Genomic DNA, 19,500 nt, shown 5'->3' with positions numbered 1-19,500 from the left:
TATAGCATGCAATGATATTTACAAAGGAAAAGAAGATTTACATTCGCCCAAGAGATCTGAGACTGTCTACTGACAGAGGGGATATTGTTCCTCATGTAGCTTTCCATTATCCACTCTCAGAAGATGCTTGGAGTCCTGCCAGTGACAGTAAGAATTAAAACATTTGATATCTGATCAGTTCCAGCTCTGGGAGATGGTTGTGACTTTGAGCTGTGCTCCTGAGATTCCAGACTCATTTAAATTGATCACCTGATAAGAGGGGTAAAGGAGTTTAATTGGCCTCAAAAGCACAGTTGCACAAAGCCTGCAGTCTCTTACTCATTCAGTCTTTGCAAAAGCAGTTTTGTTGTAATAATGAGCCCCATTTCATCTATTTCTATGCCGTTCTAACATTACTTGTAGTTTCTGTCTCAGTTGTCAGTATGCTGCAGACTGCGGTTCAGCTAAAATAATCAATGGCAGCATTTGTGCTTTAGTCAATTGTTTTGACTGCTTATCAACATTTTACCTTCTTCTTCAGCCCTCTCCTCTTCCATCTATCACTTCCCAGCTTCTTACTTCATCCTCCCTTCCCCTTCACTGATCACCTGCCAGCTCGTACTCCGTCCCTTCCCCCACCTTCTTATTCATCTTATGCCCATTCCTTTCCAGTCCTGATGAAGAGGCTCAGCCCAAAGCATCAATCGTTTATGTTCAACTGTTCAAACGCCAACATTCGTATGTTTCGCTTAAGATTTCCAGCATCTAGAGAATCTCTTGTGTTTATCAGTAGTTTGGTTGTGTTTTGGTTTAAGCCAGACTGAGTAGAGTTTGAATACTGAGTATGTTGTAGAACAGTTCAAGGACCTTGTTCAACAAGGCTGCATTATCTGCACTGCAGATCCGCCGTCCCCTCCTTGTTTAGGGTTTCTGTCAAGGATGAAGGTACGTCACTGAACAGCTGCACCAGGACTTGGAGAGTTTGGTTCTTCAGACGTGTTTCCCAGGCAGACACCAGGGATACCAGAGCTTTGTGGGTAACTACTGATGTCCCGACACAAGAGCAGAGCCAAACCCAGGGTTTGGTTGATGGCTGCCCTTAAACTCCCAATCCTGTTCTTTACTCAATGAGGTTGGGGGGAGGGGGAGAGTGGTGGGGAGGGGGGATATTGGTTACCTGCACTTGTTTCATAGAACATAAAACATAGAACATAGAATAGTACAGTACAGGCCCTTCGGCCCACAATGTTGTGCCTACCCTTAAACTCTGCCTCCCATATATCTCCCCACCTTAAATTCCTCCATACACCTGTCTAGTAGTCTCCATAGGGGCACCCCTATCCCGACAAGCAGAAAGGAACTAATAAGGTGATTGGACCTGGGCTATCTTTATCCTTTAACCAATGTTGCTAAAACCAAAGGTTAATCTCACTGCCTATGAGTTAGCAGGCACATTTTCTACAACCGTTCATGTAGCTCAAACGTATTTCACTGGCTGTAAAGTCTTTGCAATCCCAAACATATTTTTTTCTTTAAATGGAGAAAATTATTGAGTGAGTACTAAGGGGAAAACTGATTTCAGGTATCTACCATCTCCCTGAAGACTGTAACTTTTCTCTGGAGTACAGCACCAGACTGCTTCTAGGACTCACCCAGAGGTTCACCGGTGGGCTTTATGACCACGGGGTGCACCACAACGGTGAATGAAATGCATAGTCTCTACAGAGTTAAACATGATACGTTTAACATGATAAATCAAACCAATAAGAAATTATTTTCTCTTTGGAAATCCAGGACAAGGAGGACTTAATCTTAAAATCAGAACTAGATATTTTCACAGCATATTCAGAAGGTAAATGCAGCAGAACCCTGGAACTCAGTCTCCCAAAAGTTAAGGGCATTGTACCTTCAATATTGAGGATGGCGAGGTTGTTGAGGGAATTGGAACAGAGGTGGGTAAATGAAGTTGACCTACAGCCTACCTCAATCCTCTTGTGTCAGAAGATCTTCTCTTTCCTTGTTTCCATTGTCAGTTTGCCATTTCTTCTCCCAATTATGTAGCTATACCTATGAAATAATCAATGAGTCCATCCACCCTGGACCTTCTCTCTTCTTCCTCCCTCCCTTCATGTAGAAGATACAAAAGTCTGGAAGTATGTACCATCAACTCAAGGACAGCTTCTATCCCACAGTTATGACTTGAATAATTCTCAAGAAATATTGAGTGCTCTCTTTTCCGAGTGCTCTCAGTTATTGTCTTACCTCAATGCCCCACTGTAGTGAAATGATCTGTATGGGCAGTATGCTTCTCGCTGTACTTTGGTAAACATGACAATAATGAACCAACTTACCAATTTACATCCCAGGACAAACTAAGCATTCCTTGGTTACAAGACGGTCAGTGCAGGAGACAAAACATCTGGAGCTCCTGGTTGTGGTGGGGCACGATGTGTACAACTTCCACAAGCAAGACACAGAGCGTTACATCCTCACTAACTTGAATATCGTGAGTATCTCTGCCCTTCCTTCAAAACAAAAACAACTGCCCAAGGCTTTTGCAACAAATTCATTACTGTGCCACCGCCAGGGTATTCGAAGGCAAACTACAGTACGTGTTCATTAGCCAATCTGCCTACAGCAGTGCCTCTGGCAGAAAGAGTACTCTGTTATATTTCCACGGCAACTACTGTCCAGTTCCTCTCATGTAATTCCCTTTCCTACTAAAGTGGTCATAGAGTTGAACAGAATGTAAAAAGCCATTCAACCCACTATGTCTGTGCCAGCCATCACACCTATCTATACTAATCCCATTTGCCTGCATTAATTCTATATCGCTCTCTGTCCTGCTCATCAAACTACCTTCAAAATGTGTCTTAAATGTTATTAATATTCAAGATGCATCTTAAATGTTAATGTTATAGTTATCCTCCCTGCCTCCACCACCTCCTCTGGCAGCTCAGTCCAAATATCAATTACTCTTTGTGTGAAAAGGTTACCCCTCATGTGCCTTCTGAACCTACTCACCTCTAACATAGAACATAGAAATTTACAGCACATTACAGGCCCTTTGGCCCACAATGTTGTGCCAACCATGTAATCTACTCCAGAAACTGCCTAGAATTTCCCTAGCGCATAGCCCTCTATTTTTCTAAGTTCCATGTACCTATCTAAGAGGCTCTCAAAAGACCCGATTGTATCCATTTCCACCACTGCTGCCAGCTGTGCATTCCACACACCCACCACTCTCTGTGTGAAAAACTTACCCCTGACATCCCCTTGGTACCTATTTCCAAACACCTTAAAACTAGGCCCCTCATGTTAACCATTTCAGCCCTGGGAAAAAGCCTCTGACTATCTACACAATCAAAGCACCTCATCATCTTATACACCTCTATCAGGTCACCTCTCATCCTCTATCGCTCCAAGCAGAAAAGGCCAAGTTCACTCAACCTATTCTCATAAGGTACGCCCTCCAATCCAGGCAACATCCTTGTAAATCTCCTCTGCACTCTCTCTAACCTTAAGCTTATATCCATCTCTACCATGGGAAACAGACGTAAATCTATCCCATCCAAGCCAGTGATTCATGACAGAACCCTAGTGTCTTTTTGTTTTCCGCAGGCTGCTGAACTGTTGAGAGATGCTTCCCTAGGTGCTCGGCTGCGAGTCCACCTCACAAAGATAGTCATTCTGAAAGAACCTGAGGTACGAACATCAATCTACGGAGATTCCACATATTTATATTGTGTACTTAAGCCAATGAGAGTGTCCCAAAACTAATCATAAGAGTGAAATCAAACAAAAGTCAACACGTACCTTTACCTGAGAAGTCGGTGCCAGAGGTGTCCCAGACTTTGGAGCAAGAGGTCCAGGGTTCAGACCTGGCCAGCTTCTTGCACAAGTTTCACCCGTGCTGGGTTGAGCGTTGAGCTAGCAACTTGGCCTCATAAAACAGACAAACCCTAATGACATGGCAAGGCTGCCGCCTGATGCGCCAAGCAAGGCGCAGGAAGGAACTTTACATGAGATATAAGTCACATGGGATTGTACGTTTAAGTGCAGAGGGGATCTTGGGATGTAAGTTTATGGCTCACTGAAACGGTGACACAGATGGATTGGGCAGTGAAGGAGACATTTAACATGCTTGCGTTCATCGGCAGGGGTATTGAGTGTCAGTGTTGGGACATCAGGTTGCAGTCGTACAAGACGCTGGTTAGGCCACACCTGGAATACTGTGTGAGTTTCCAGTAACCACCTATGGAAAGGATATGGTAGCAGGAGAAAGAGTGGGAAGAAATTCACCAGCATGTGACCAGGAATGGAGCGCTTGAGTTACAAGGAGAGATTAGTTAGCTTGGGATTGTTCCCACTACAGCACAGGAGGCTGAGGGGTGACCTGATAGAAGTTTACAAAATTACGAGGAGCATTATTTGGGTATAGGGAGTCTAAAAGGAAAGGACATAGGTTTAAGGTGAAAGGGGGATCTGAGGAGCAGGTTTTTCACACGGAGGATACGGGACAGTTTGCCAGAGGAGATTGGGAAGGGAGGTTCCATCTCAGCATTAAAAAAGCATTTGGACAGGGACATGGATAGTAAGAGAGTGAAGGGAAGTTGGCCCAATGCAGGAAAATAGGATTAGCATAGGTGGACATCTTGGCTGGCAAGGACGTGTTGGGCCAAAGGGCCTGAATCCAGGCTGTTTAGCTCTGTGACTCCTGGGAAAGTAGAAGCAGGAGTTAGCCTTCCATCCTTGAGGCGACACCACCATTCAATATGATCATCTGTCTCAATGACTTTATATAGTACAGAAGTAGACACTTCAGCCCACGCTGTCCCTGCCAGCCACTAACCACCCATTTACACTAATCCTATGCTAATCCCTTTTTTGTAATCTGACACTCTCATAAATTCCTTCAAATGTTACCACTCATCTACATACGGAAGTGATTTATAGCAGCCAATTAATCTCCCAACCTGCACATCTTTGCAACGTGAGAGGAAACCAAAGCAGTTAGAGGAACTGCATGCGGTGGCAGCGCCTGAGTTTGGGATCGAACCTGGGCCTCTGCGCTGTGGAGCAATCGGCTGAACCACTGTGTCTCCCTCATTCCCACCTTCTACCCATAACCTGAGGCTTTCCGTGCTGAGAAACACACTCAATGCCACTTTATTGGGTACACCTGCTCGTTAATGCAAATATCTAATCAGCCAATCATGTGGTAGCAACTCAATGCATAGAAGCACGCAGACATGGGTAAGGGATTCAGTTGTTGTTCAGACCAAACATCAGAATGGGGAAGAAATGTGATCTAAGTGACTTTGACTGTGGAATGATTATTGGTGCCAGACAGGGTGGATTGAGTATCTCAGAAACTGCTGATCTCCTGGGATTTTCAGGTACAACAATCTGTAGGCTTTAAAGAGATGGCACGAGAGAGAAAAAGCATCCAGTGAGCAGCAGTTCTGTGGGCGAAAATGGCTTGTTGATGAGAGAGAATGGCCAGATTGGTTCAAGCTGACAGTAACTCAAGTAACCACACATTACAACAGTGGTGTTGCAGAATAGCATCTCTGAACGCACAGCACGTCAAACCTTGAAGTGAATGGGCTACAGTAAAAGTAGACCACGAACATACATAAATGCGTTCAACGGCCACTTTATTGGATACTTTCTGTACCTAGTAAAATAGCCACTGAGTGTATATCGATCTCCTTTTGATCACTCTGAAAAACTTGGTTAAAGAGGTAAATTGGTTTATGTACCAAGGTGCTCAAAACCTGTCTTGCATACTCTTTGTACAGATCAATTCATTACAACAGTACATTGAGGTCGTACAAGGTAAGACCATAACAGAGTGCAGAGTGAAGTGGTTACAGCTACAGACAGTGAAGTGCAGGTAGATAGTAAGGTAGACAGGTAGACAGGTCATAATGAGGTAGATTTTAAGGATCAAGAAAGAGAAGTGAAGGGAGGAATTCCAGTATGAAGCATGGTCACCTGTTTGGGGTGTGAAATTTGTGTAAGTGTGGAGATTTTGGAAGGTGGTGAAGGGAAGAGCAAATCTGACAATGAAGAGATAGGAAAATTGAAATCTGCCCAAGAGAAGGCTGCTCTTCATGCTTTATCTGATGGCGTAGGATACCTGACAGAATGGACCAATTAAGTACCTTTGATGTATCTTTCCCAGCATGAGGACCTGGGATTTGTGATCTGCTCCTCCTCAATTTCTTCAGTTAAAGAACCTGCCTGTTTCAGATATATTAATCCAGATCCTTAGGTCCAAATCACATCATGGTCTGTCAGAAAACTAAGAAATAAAGCAGCAGCCAAGAATGAAAAAAAAACACAAAGGTGTATTCTTCTTAAGCAGCCTCCAGACTCGTCAAATACATTCACCTGTCAAATACACGATCGGATTTTTGTAATTGTTCCTCTTCCAGTTTAATCTCTGAGCTCCCTGATATAACAAACAAGATAATAATCAGTGAGGTGCAAAATCTGAGACATCTTTACCGCCCATGTTATCTTTTCCCACAGGCGGAACTGCAGATCACAAAAAACCTCACTTCGTCTCTCATTAGCCTATGCAAGTGGAGTCGAACAATTAACCCAGGCAACAATTCTGATCCACTCCATGCCGATCTGGTTCTCTACATTACCAGGTACTGAACAAATCTTCATTTTGTTACTTATTCTTTTTCTTTGGGGCTGTGGGCTTTTGGACACTAGATTAGTTCAAGATAGTTTCATTTCTTGTGGCTATTGGGATTGATATTAACTTGCCAAATAAGGACTGCACAATTAACTGCCTCAGGTTGGGGTTGGCAATTCTTCCAGTTCACTACCAGAAAGAATCAACCTGCTTCCATTTTCAGAGGAGCATAGATACTGAAGCAACTGCCTAATTAAGGTTTAGTCCCCTTCTATTTAAATCGGTCAATTTTGATATTCATAAGACACCATTTTCAGATTTCAGGCACACTTGAAGACTGTATACAGCTTGAGAGCCATAACAGTAATAGATTTCTGCAGGAGGGAGGGAGTTAGTAGTGGGTTGAGGTGGGGTTGCACTGAGCACAGAATGGGTTATGGTTAAATCAGTAATGAAATCGTGACTGCCTGGTGACTGGGATGGTTTAGTTAATAATGAGTTCTGGTTCTGGTTGGAAGAATAATCTGGGTTGAGTTAGGACTGGTTTAGTAATTTATTTCGGGTTGGCGTTTGAGCATAGAACATTACAGCACAGTTCAGGCCCTTCAGTCCACGTTGTTGTGCTGACCTCTTAACCTACCCTAGGATCAATCTAACCCTTCTCTCCTATATAGCTGCCCATTTTTCCATCATCCATGTGCCTATTTAAGAATGTCTTAAATTCTCCTGACATACCTGGCTCTACCACCAAGCCACGGCAGCACATGCCACGACCTACCACTCTCTGTAAAAAAAAACTTGCCTCTAACAGCCACCCAAAAAAAAATCTAGAAAGTTTCTGTCTGGTTTTGAACCAGGGAACTTGCGCATGTGGGATGAATGTGATAACCACAGAACTACAGAAACACAGCTTTGCCGTTGCTGTTGGAATTGCAAACTTGCACCTGGATTTAGGCAACACACACAAAATGCGGTAAGAACTCAGCAGGCCAGTCAAAGTTTCGGGCTGAGACCCTTCTTCAGGTCTGGAAAAATGGCTGAGAAATCAGAGGGGTTGACTTCCAGCATCTGCAGATTTTCTCTTGTTAGCTATCTGGACTTGGGTTCTTGTTGAAGCGTGGATGGGTTCAGTTTGAGTTACGGTTGTAGGACTGGGTTTGTATTTGTTTGGGGTTCTAGTCGAGTTTGGGTTTGAGGCGATACTTTGTTTTAAATTTCATTGATCACTCTGATGCCGGCATGTTGCTTTTTTTTTCAAGGTTTGACTTGGAATCTGACGATGGCAACAAGATGGTCCGAGGCGTGACACAGCTGGGTGGGTTGTGCAGCCACTTATGGAGCTGTGTGATTACCGAGGACACAGGATTCAATCTCGGCATCACCATTGCTCATGAGATAGGCCACAGGTGGGTGAGGGGACAATATTCATGCAGCACAACAGTACTTTAGAGGTGGAAAAATCTACTATGTGGAGTGAGGAGAAGGAGATTTGATGAGAGGCGGTGAAATTGTGGAATACTATAGAGAGAGACTGAGACAACAAAAATGATGCATCATTGCATGGTGGGACATTAGTTACCATGGTATTGAAGACTGAAGGGGAGTGGGAAGATAAAGATAAAGAGAAAAAAAGTGATAGACCAGCTTTGAGGATGATAGAACCATGTAGAGTTTGAGATGGTGTGAATCTCATTCAACATGGAGAGAGAATTCTAAGGACTCAGTAGATACTGAGAGACTATCATATCCCATGAATGCTCTTTCCCCACAGAGCCCCACTGTTCACTCAGAAGCTGCTAGTGGCATTGCCATAGGACAATCAGCTGTCAATAGTCTAACAAAATACCCCAATCCTTAAACATTAAGGGCAATTCCTTGCCCACTGGATGCTGGTGAGCAGTTCCAGCAATTTCTGACAATTTCAGACAATTTCAGTCAGTATCGCGTGGAACCAAATTCTCTTTCCTTTAACTTTGGTAGTTTTGGCATCAACCATGATGGGCACAAAAATGGCTGTGTTGGCAACTTGCATATCATGGCAGCAGAGGGCGGCTACAACAGCATCGACCTGACCTGGTCCAAGTGCAGCCGAGACCAGTTTATGAAGTTCTTCAGGTAAAGTTTTCTTCACACTGTATCCCAATCCCAATCCCAATCCCCACTACCTTCAGTTTTACAAGATCCAGATGATCCCAGTGGAAGGCAAACTGCTCATTGGTTCCACAGTCACATATTTGGATGAATAGCACTGTTAGAAAGTAGTACCAAGAGCCAACTGTACTCTGGGTGGGGCAGCTTTGAGGGACCTTTGTACAATGGGTGCATTACTACAGGGGAATGCTGCATCTTTGGGATGGTAGCATTAACAAAGTGCAATGTCATGCATAATCAGAAAGAATTGTTAATGCCCCATCAGCTTACTCTCAATCATCTGTAAAATGATAAAAAATATCATCTGTAGTATTCAATGTGTCTATATATGGATGTATGGATATTTTGCTGTTAATTATATATGGATATATAATTAACATCAAAAGTAAGCTGATGGGGTGTTTATCAGAATTGATTTGTCCTGATCTGTATTTTAGTCACTTCCTTTGTGCCATATATCCTTTAATATATTTGTCTAACAAAGATTTATTGACCTTAACACTAATAGCTGGAAAGAAGCCCATCTTTCCACAAAATTTTGTCTGAAAAAATGCTCTCTAGTTTCCTTCAAACACAATAGCTCTAATCTTGATTTAGATTCCCTCACCAGAGGAAATAAGTTCTTTTAGTCAACTGTACAAAATTAAATCATTACACCCTTTAACCTTAAAACCTCAAAGTAAGTGAACGTCTCCTGTCCTCAGTTAATGCTCCAAGCTCCAATATTACCAGCTACAGTCTCACCAGAGCTAATATATTCTTCCTAGAATTCAATGCACTGAAGAGGATGGAACACACTTGCTTGTATGGGCTTACAGAAACTAATTAACACAGAAGCCAATCACTCAGCACACAGTGTTGGTGCCATTTGAAAACTAGCTACCCAACTTAATCTCACCTCCCAGCACTAGACTTTTAACCTTGCTGATCAGAGAGATACATTCAAGTAATTTTTCAATATGAAGCTTTGCACCTCAACCATCCCTTCAGGCTGCGAGTTTCTCATCCCTACCACAGGCTGAGTGAAAATTTCTTTGCTGATCTCCCTTCTTCCATTCACTGTAAGTTAACACTACTCGATTTTTGACTTCAGAAAACAGATTCTTCCTATTTATTTGGACCCCTCAAAGGTTTGTACAATTTAATTAAAAAATTCTGTAAACTGCTGAGTTACAAAAAAAAATACAAACATATCCTATCCAATTTTTCCTTTATAGGTAACTTTATCATACTCATAAATTTCCTGTGCATCCTTTCTAATACAATCATATATTTCCTGCAATGTGTTGACCAAGACTGTAACCTGTACTAAGGGCAGAGCCACAGTCCTGGCAATAATTTTAGAATCTATTTCTCAGCCAGTAAGGAGAAGCATCCAGTGTGCCATCTTAACACCTAATTGACCATTGCTACCTTTAAGGAAATGTAGGCATTCACTCCTGGCGTCATCTTTACCCTCCACACCTCCGAGGATCCTCCAGTTTATTCTCTATCCCTCTGCCTTATTCTATTGTCAAGTACTTGTATTTGGTTTTTCACTTCTCTCTCCTTTGGACAGTCTATTGATTACTGGCACAGCACCCCTTCAATTCTACCTGCAAAGACTCTGTTGAAGATACAAGTAACAGATCATTCCTTCTCATGTTCTAAGTACTTCATTAACCAACAATGCCACCACTCACAAAGCCCCTTGCTCTCTCATCCCAGAACTCTATAACCAGGAATGTTGAGTTGCTCTCTTTAAGACAACTTTCAAACATCTGATGCTGTTCTTTCACTTTGACTGTGTGTTGCCTCATCTGCTTTCATCACTAAGGGCACAAGCCAACAGACCAGACTCATTTTTGGTCTCTTTTCTAACCTTTGTTCACTCTGCCTAACAAACTGTTCCACTAATGTTCTGCCATCCATTTCCAGCCCTTCTTCTAAAACCTATGCTCAGCTTCCTACTCCCTTGCCCACAGCACCAGTACCGTTTCTCTCTTCGTTGATGTGGCCTGAATACCTTCAGCATTTTCTGCACTTACAATCTCTGGCATTTGCAGAACTGCAACACTCTCCATCAAGCCCTTTCCCCACCTCCACACCTCACCAAAGAGTGCAGGGAAAGTAAGACATAGGACTTGTGTAAAATGGGCGATTGATGTTTGGTGTGGACCTGTTTCCATGTTGTGCTTCTCCAAACCCGTATGAGCCCACAGGTTTATTGGTCCCAACCTTGCTGCGACTGGCTGATTTCTTACTGATCTTTCAATCTGTAACCCCAGGGCACTGTGATCCGTTGTGGCCCTCCACCTTACCTGCCCATGACCAGCTAACTGAGCAAAGGCTGGGGAGAGAACGGGATGGTGGCTCAGTAGCACACATAGAGTATGTAATAGTGAACCCCAGAAGGAAGCCCCCCTCCACTAGGCATTCAAGCCATAACCAAGTTGTACTCCCAGTGCACTACACTGTCAGTTTAGCTGCAACTCAGATGGATGCAACAGACTCTTTTAAAGATCTCTCTCCTCTAACTATCAGTGAACAATTCCTTCTTCTTTGTCACATGACTATTTGTAGGAGCGTCCTGCACACAATCTAACTGCCAGATTTCTTATTTCAAAATTCCAGGATTGAAAGGCTTATCACATGAGGAACGTTTGATGACTCTGGGCCTGTACCCACTGGAATTCAGAAGAATGAAGGAGATCTCATTGAAATCTATTGAATGTTGAAAGCCTCAATAGAGTGCGGGTGGAGAGGATGCTTCCTGTGGTGGGGCAGCCTAAGACCAGAGGACACAGCCTCAGAACTGAGAGATGTCCATTTAGGATAGAGATGAGGGGGAGTTCCTTCAGCTAGAGAGTGGTGAATCTGTGGAATTTGTTGCTGCATAGAGCTGTGGAGGCCAAGACATTGGATGTATTTAAGGTCAGAGGTCGATAGATTCATGATTAGTCAGATCAGGAAAGGATATGGGAAGAAAGCAGGAGATCGGGGCTGAGAGGTCAATGGATCAGCGATGATGAAATGGTAGAGTAGACTCGATGGGCCAAATGGACCTAATTATGCTCCTGTACCTTATGGTCTTCAAATAATGACTATATATTTAAAAAAAGGTGTGAAGTACTGTGGAATATTCTGACATTGTAGCAGATACTACAATTAAGGAGTGTACCCTTCCAAAACCATTGATTGCTAAATAGACGCCCAATTATAATAATCATTGGCTATGTTTGTTTTGCCAGCACGAGACGAGGGACGTGTTTGGATAACCTTCCAGCAACAGAATCTGATCTCTCCAACCAGAAGCCGGGACTGTACTATGGGGTGGATGACCAGTGCAAAATTGCCTTTGGAGGCAAGGCGTCCTCTTGCAGCTTCAGCAGACACGACATCGTAGGTGGTGCCTGAGATTAACTAGCATTCCTTGGCCAGAGGTTAAATCTTGGTTCACTTGCAGAATAGTGGGAGGGCAGCATGTCCTTGAAAGAATTATCTGTATAATCCCACGCCCCCTCCTCCATCTCATATTTGTCTAGTTAACTTTTAAAAATTACAATTGAATCTAATTCCACTGCGCCTTCAAGCAGTGCAGTTCAAATCACAATTTACTGCCAAGAAGAAATACTTAAGATGATCGATGAAAGAAGCAAGGGAGATAAGGCAGTTCCCTCCGTAGGTGCTGCCTGACTTGCTGACTCTTCCAGTATTGTGTGTGTTGCTCAAGATTTCCAGCATCTACAGAATTTTGTGTCTCAGAATTATACTGGTGTGACTCCACTCCTTGTATCAAATCCCACCCTCAAACCCCCCCAGTGACCCACCCTGACTCACTGACTGTAGCAAACACATCTCTACCCAAATTAAAGCTGTCCTCACCCTGATCTTGCCTTCTCCACCTTGACCACACTCACTGCCCCATCCACTCCCAAGGCTGTTGCATGAAACTAATGGTTGGTGGTTAAAACCCCTAATGTTCATTGTGAAAGGAAATTTCCAGTTTGGCTTACACTTGGCTCCAGACTACTAATAAAGTGGCTCATTCTCAACCAGGGTCAGAAAAGCAAGCCATTTGGCCCGAGTTCTGTGCTGTACTGCTCTATGTTCTAAGTCCAACAGAGATGGGTATTGTGAGTTACTCTTGCCAATGAAGCTCACATCTTTTGATAAATAATGCTGAGGACGTTCTATGAGTCTGTGGTGGCCAGTGCTATCATGTTTGCTGTTGTGTGCTGGGGCAGCAGGCTGAGGGTAGCAGACACCAACAGAATCAACAAACTCATTCGTAAGGCCAGTGATGTTGTGGGGGTGGAACTGGACTCTCTGACGGTGGTGTCTGAAAAGAGGATGCTGTCCAAGTTGCATGCCATCTTGGACAATGACTCCCATCCACTCCATAATGTACTGGTTAGGCACAGGAGTACATTCAGCCAGAGACTCATTCCACCGAGATGCAACACTGAGCGTCATAGGAAGTCATTCCTACCTGTGGCCATCAAACTTTACAACTCCTCCCTCAGAGTGTCAGATACCCTGAGGCAATAGGCTGATCCTGGACTTATTTCCACTTGGAATAATTTACATATTATTATTTAATTATTTATGGTTTTATATTGCTATATTTCTACACTATCCTTGGTTGGTGCGACTGTAACGAAACCCAATTTCCCTCAGGATCAATAAAGTATGTCTTGTTTGTCTGTCTGTCTAAAAGAGATGCTTTGACCCCAGCACTCCACCCCAGGCTATTTGCTCTAACTGTAGGCCATGAACTTCATTCCAGTCTGGTCTGAGCTTGAAAAATATAGTTAAACGTTCTTAAATATAAATCCTGTTCCATTTTCAGATGGGTTAAGCCATGTGTTAAGTGTGTGTGTATATAAAATATGTAGTGAAATGTGTATTGCCATTTTTCATTATTAATGATACCGGGTGTTTTTGTGTCTGTGCAGGATGTATGCAACGTTCTATCATGTCATACAGATCCATCAGACTACAGCACGTGCAAACGCTTATTAATTCCCCTACTAGATGGAACGGAGTGCGGGCCCAACAAGGTACAGGAGCCAACATCTTAGTTGTGCATGTGAAAATGTAGAGCACTGCATTGTAGTGTGGCAGCTGAGAATCGATGGTAGGATTTATGTCTTAAATTCAGAAGCTCATAGACTTAACTCTAATCTGGAGATTTGAGCCCATGGTTTATGGAGACTCAGTGAAATTTTGAAAGCGTACAGTGAGAGAGACAGTCCCCAGTAAACACTGCATGCTTGTAGAGCCAGTATGAAGAATGGGAAGCTCAGATAGGTAGGTGAATATGGAAGTACCGCCAACGGAGCTGTACCAAAGGAGGGCTGAATTGTTGAGGGTACTTTTTTTTTTAGCTCAAGTTCATGTCCACTTTCAGACATAGAATGTCCACAGCATTATTTTGAAGAAGGAAAGTGACTCCCCGATTTTCTGGGCTATTTTTTAATTCTATAATCCACACTACTAAAGTTGATGCAAAAAATACACAGCCAGTCAGGCAGCATCTGCAATGGTGGAAGGATTTGTCAATGTTCAGGTTGAGATCTACATTAGGACCTGGGGAAGAGGCAGATAGCCTGTGAAAATAGAAGGGGTTGGGGGGGGGGGGGTTGAGACAGAGGCTGGTAGGTGTCAAGTGGACTGAGAAGGGGTGGGCATGAGGGTGGGGTTTTGAGACAGACACTGGTAATTGATAAGTGGACTGAGAAGGGGTAGGTGGGAGGGGGGTGTTGAGACAGAGGCTGGTAGGTGTCAAGTGGACTGAGAAGGACAGAAGCAGCCAGGAAGGGAAACATGAGGAGTGGGCTGGGTAAGTGATATGCAGAAGCAAGCAAGGAGAAAAGGTAGATGGATTTTCGTTCCTTGTCTGTTTCCACCTACCACCCACATGTCTGGCTCCCAGCTGCATTGCTCTCCCACCTGACTCCTGCTCATCACCCTTCACCACTGTTCCTGATAAGCCGCATGAGTGTGCTGCCGCGCAGTAACTGAAATGGCCCCACGCGCATTGCCTTTGTGCCGCGCAGCTGGAATTTCCTTTTGTATAATGTTTCATTGAAGTGCCGCACAGTTTTCTGGCCGTGTAAAACTTTCCCACTCAGTGCAATGGTTGGTCCATGCAGTTGTAAAAAAAAGAGAAATGTTGTTCTTCAACCCTCCTTGGTCCACCTATCACTTACCAGCCCGTCTTAACCTTCCCCCCCCCCCCCCCCTCCAACTCTTGGTCCTGAGGCAGGCTCTTGACCTGAAATGTCGACAATGACCTTCCTCCCACAGATGCTGCTGAACCCACCTGAGTTCCTCCAGCAGTTTGCTTTTACTCTTGAATAAAGCATCTGCAATCCCTTTTAGCTCCACAAAGTGCATGGCCTAGTCACTTACCTCATTACTGATTGTGGGCTCTTACTATGCTCAACAGCTGCCGGAATTCCCACGTGGCCAGTGTACTTACACTCTGAAGGTGTGCCTCTGGCTTGTTTGCAGCGTTTTATATCAAAGCAAATCCTGTTTCTTTGTTGGACTATGCAAACGAAGAATGATTCTGACTTGATGTCATTTCTCTCCAGTGGTGTTTAAGAAGGAGCTGCACTTCTCTGGGGGAGCTGAAAATGATTGGGGCTGTCCACGGGGCCTGGTCAGCCTGGACACCATTTAGCAGCTGCTCCAGGAGCTGTGGGGGAGGGGTCAGTCAACGACACCGACATTGCAACAATCCAAGGTGGGTGGACAACCCTGGAAAGTGAAAGTAAGGAATGGGTGGAAGATATGTTATCTTTCAGACTTGTTCTCCTTCAGTTATGGCTGAACTGCATCTGAACTCCATTTGCCTGCTGTGTTTCCCTAACTTTTAATAGCCTTGTCAAATAAAAATCTACCAATTTTGGCCTTCAATTGACCCCTGTCCTCAGGCTGGAGTTTTTGGGAGTAAATTCTAGATATTCAACGCTCTTTGTTTGAAGCATGCTCTCTGTTGTTGCCCCCCACATCCCTGCCCCCATCCAAATGGCTTAGTTCCAAATTTAAGGATATGCCTTGTTTTGAACTGTCTCACTGAGGGAAATCAAATTCTCTCTATCTTTGCCCTTTCAGTTCCATTAATCATCTTAAACATCCAGTGGATTCCAGTTAGTTGGGACACATTTTGGCCCATTTAAGCGGCTGGCCCAATTAGCCAAAGTTTCATGGAAATAAAAAAGACAATAATTTAACCAAGCAACAGATTATGTATTTAAATGAAATACAGAACAAATTAGAACACTACTAATACATCTACAGTATTATAAACCTGAACATTAGTTCCCAATAGTTATCGACACAGGAATTCAGCCAGTGTACACTGCTGTGTTCTTGTAAATGGACACCTAGTGCAGCTAATAGACTGCTTTCATACAATACTTTTGATGATTGCATCCTCCAAATCTACATGTTCATTGCAACATTCAAAGCGATTGTCAAATTCTTCATAATTAACTCTTTGAAGTAGTGAAATCATTTCATTTTCACTCCCTGCCAGTTCTGGCATCTCCAAGCCTGAATGCTTCAAATTGTGGTGAGCAAAACAGTTCTAAATTGTCTTACTGCTTACTTGTTACCAACTATTAGTGACAAAAATCACTGCTTTTTTAAACCAAAAGCTATTTAACACTATTTTAATGCTATTTTAAAATCTATTTACTCTAAGCACAGTGTAGAGTCTAACAGCCAGACAAGTTCACATGATTGACACTAGTTAGAAACAGTCTCCTGTCCCAATTAAGCAGCAGTGTCCCAAATAAACAAAAGGAATCCCAGCAATTTTTTTCATTAGTTTTTTGTTCTTAACGTTGTCCCAAATAAGCAGCTGCCCTGATTAACCTATGACTTAATTAACCAGAATCTACTGAGCCTGGAAGAACACTGGTTCCTTGATCTATAAAGTGCCACAGGGTATCTCCACAGTTGGGTCATCCCTCCCAAGGCTAACGGGTAATGGACCACAAACACTGAATGTTCTACCAATTCTTCTGAGTTGCTCATACCAATGCACCAGCTTTAACTCATTAAGTGAGTTTATTAAAGATGGTGCTATATGATTACTCAGTTTGGGTGTAATGGAGACATATATCACAGAAACAGGTTCTTTGACCCAACTGGTCCTTGCAGACCAAGAGTCCCATCTAAGCTAGTCCCAGTGGTATGTATTTGACCCATATCTCTCTAAACCAGGGGTTTGCACCCAACCTGGGGTGCGCAGATCCCTGCTTAATGGTATTGGTTCATAGCATTAAAAAGAGGTTGGGAAACCCTGCTCTAAACCTTTCCTATCCATGTACAGTAACTGTCCGAATATGTTTTAAATGTTGTTAATGTACCTGCTTCAACTACTTCCTTTGGCAGCTCATTCTATATACAGACCACCCTCTGGATGAAAAAGCTGACCTCCAGGTTCTTTTCCCTCTCACCCTAAATCTATGTCCCATAGTGCTTGATTCCCCAACCCCGGGGAAAAAGACTGTGTGCATTCATCCTGGCTACGACTGTCTAAACTAATCAGACTTACCCTCATTTGACCCATTTCTTATCCCAGAGCAACACAAAATGCTGGAGGACCTCAGCAGGCCGGGTAGTATCTAGGGAGGGGAACAAACAGTCGACATTTTGTGCTGAGACCCTTCACCAGGACCTTTCCTATCCACTTAACTGACAAAGTGTCTTTTAATGGAATTGTGCAGTTGATTCCGAACGGACACTCGTGGTATATTTATGTATAGTATTAATTGATTAATTTAGAGATAGAGCACAGTAACAGCCCCTTCCAGCTCAATGAGCCCACACCATCCAATTACACCCATGTGACCAATTAACCACTAATCGCATGTCTTTGGAATGTGGGAGGAAACCAGATCACCCTGAGGAAATCCACTTGGTCATGTACGTACTTACAGACAGTAGCTGGAATCGAATCCAGGTTGTTGGGGCTGTAATAGCATTACCCTAACCACGATGCTACCGTGCCATCCCGGCACACCGCTGTACCAAATGTAATCCAACACTTCTGGTCTTTGTGACTACAATACTGGGTGGGTGGGGCTCGCCTGGTTGGTGAGCTTCAATACCGCACTGGATGTGGATCCCCTGGTCCACTTGGCTCAGTGGTACGTTGAATGGGGTATTCCCTATCTGCGACACTCAGTATCACTCCACCTTAACTAATGAAGCCATACTGGGATTTTTCTCTCTCTGTCCAAGATGTGATCATTCATTACGTGTTTATGTTCTTCTAGACCTGCTTTTGGTGGTCGTAAGTGCGAGGGAACAGATATGGAGGCAGAAATGTGTAATACACAGGTAATTGTCATTTGAATTAGCGACACAGGATCTAGGGAAATGGACATCTGCGGTGTGCTGAGAGTCAGGAATCAGCCACACGTTCTCCTCGCAATTTATATTTAAGAAGCAAAGAGACAAAGACATAATAAAGATTTTCAGAGGGAGGTACAAGAGGAACTCCATGTCTTTGAAAATTAATTTATTCACAATACATCAGAAAATTGTAGTTATTTGAATAAAAAGAGGAGATTGTATTTTAATTTAACCATTTAAGACTCTTAAGATAAATTAGAAAGATGAGCTAGACATTTCATTCCCTGTACTGAGGGGCCAGAATCCTGAGCACAATGGATGTGTTTACAGTAAAGACAGGCAATGCTTTTGTCCAAGTGGAAGTTGAGTTATGGAATGAGTTTCTAGGTAGAGATTTCTTTACACCATTTTCCCAGTTCTGGAAGAGCATTAGCAATATCTTTAACACTGTTTCAAAAAGCTCTGAAGTAGTAGTGAAATCCTTTAGACCCAGTCCCAGAACAGTGCCAACAGCATTTCTTACGCAACACCTCCACAGATTCAGGCATCAAACCTCACGTGTTATAGTACCCTCCTCGGTTTACACTACAGCACAGCCAACACTGACATTGGCTGGGGTGTCTGTACCCGTAGTTTGTCATCTGCCTCTTTCTTTCTGCTCTTTATGCAGCCTTGCCAGGGAAGTCAGCTTGATTTCATGGCTTTGCAGTGTTCACAGACGGATTCTCAGCCTCTCGACCTGACACCAAGGGTTCCAGTTTATTACAAGTGGTTACCTGCAGTCGGTTATGCAAAAGGTAAAATTCTTTTACCTAGCGCCAGTTAGAAGTTAAGAGGAGTTCGCTGTGTACAAACATAGAGTTCAGATAACATTGATCCTGAGCCTCTGCTCTTTCCCAATCTTCCTCACAAGTTGTTAATTTCCTTCTGAAAAATACTTTTTAATCTACTTCCAGAATAGCGAGCAGCATAATGATTTGCTGTGGTCGTTATTAAAAGCATTTATTTTCATCTCTGGTTCTTTAATCTAATACATCCACAGGCATACAGTGACTCAGTAGAACCTGAACATTTCACCTCTTTCTGTACCCACACGCCTTGCCCTTCTCCCACACTCCTTCCAGTCTATCCTTTATGTGACAAGTGCAGCCACCCCCAACCATACATTTGCCACACTCTCGAGCACAGATTTACTATCTGCTTCTTGTCAAGGTCCTCCTCAACCGTCTCCTCCCAGGGGCAGAAGAGCTGCTGTCTAAATCGCAGTGTGGATTCTTCAGCCCAGAGACAATTCCACAGTACAATAACTTCAAGGGAGCAGCTTGTTGTTGTTCCTTTCCGTGTCATGTGACCCACTG

At 43.4% G+C, this 19,500-nt stretch overlaps 1 protein-coding gene across 2 annotated transcripts in view; it reads left to right on the top strand.

Annotated features, from left to right (window-relative positions):
* adamts13 (ADAM metallopeptidase with thrombospondin type 1 motif, 13) overlaps nt 1-19,500 on the top strand; it is a 72,096-nt gene that overhangs the window by 11,066 nt on the left and 41,530 nt on the right. For both annotated transcript variants that reach the window (XM_073052299.1, XM_073052298.1), the window contains exons 4-14: nt 6-147; nt 2,346-2,485; nt 3,601-3,684; nt 6,520-6,644; nt 7,894-8,040; nt 8,615-8,749; nt 12,016-12,166; nt 13,723-13,827; nt 15,367-15,518; nt 18,064-18,127; nt 18,813-18,939. In XM_073052299.1, coding sequence (XP_072908400.1) covers nt 6-147; nt 2,346-2,485; nt 3,601-3,684; nt 6,520-6,644; nt 7,894-8,040; nt 8,615-8,749; nt 12,016-12,166; nt 13,723-13,827; nt 15,367-15,518; nt 18,064-18,127; nt 18,813-18,939 — 1,372 coding nt within the window. The remainder of the gene's footprint in view (nt 1-5; nt 148-2,345; nt 2,486-3,600; nt 3,685-6,519; nt 6,645-7,893; nt 8,041-8,614; nt 8,750-12,015; nt 12,167-13,722; nt 13,828-15,366; nt 15,519-18,063; nt 18,128-18,812; nt 18,940-19,500) is intronic.

Source organism: Hemitrygon akajei, chromosome 7 (assembly GCF_048418815.1).
Source record: "Hemitrygon akajei chromosome 7, sHemAka1.3, whole genome shotgun sequence".
NCBI classification, from domain to species: Eukaryota; Metazoa; Chordata; class Chondrichthyes; order Myliobatiformes; family Dasyatidae; genus Hemitrygon; species Hemitrygon akajei.
Note: the sequence above shows the minus strand (reverse complement) of the source record. Positions and strands in the feature narration are given on the sequence as shown.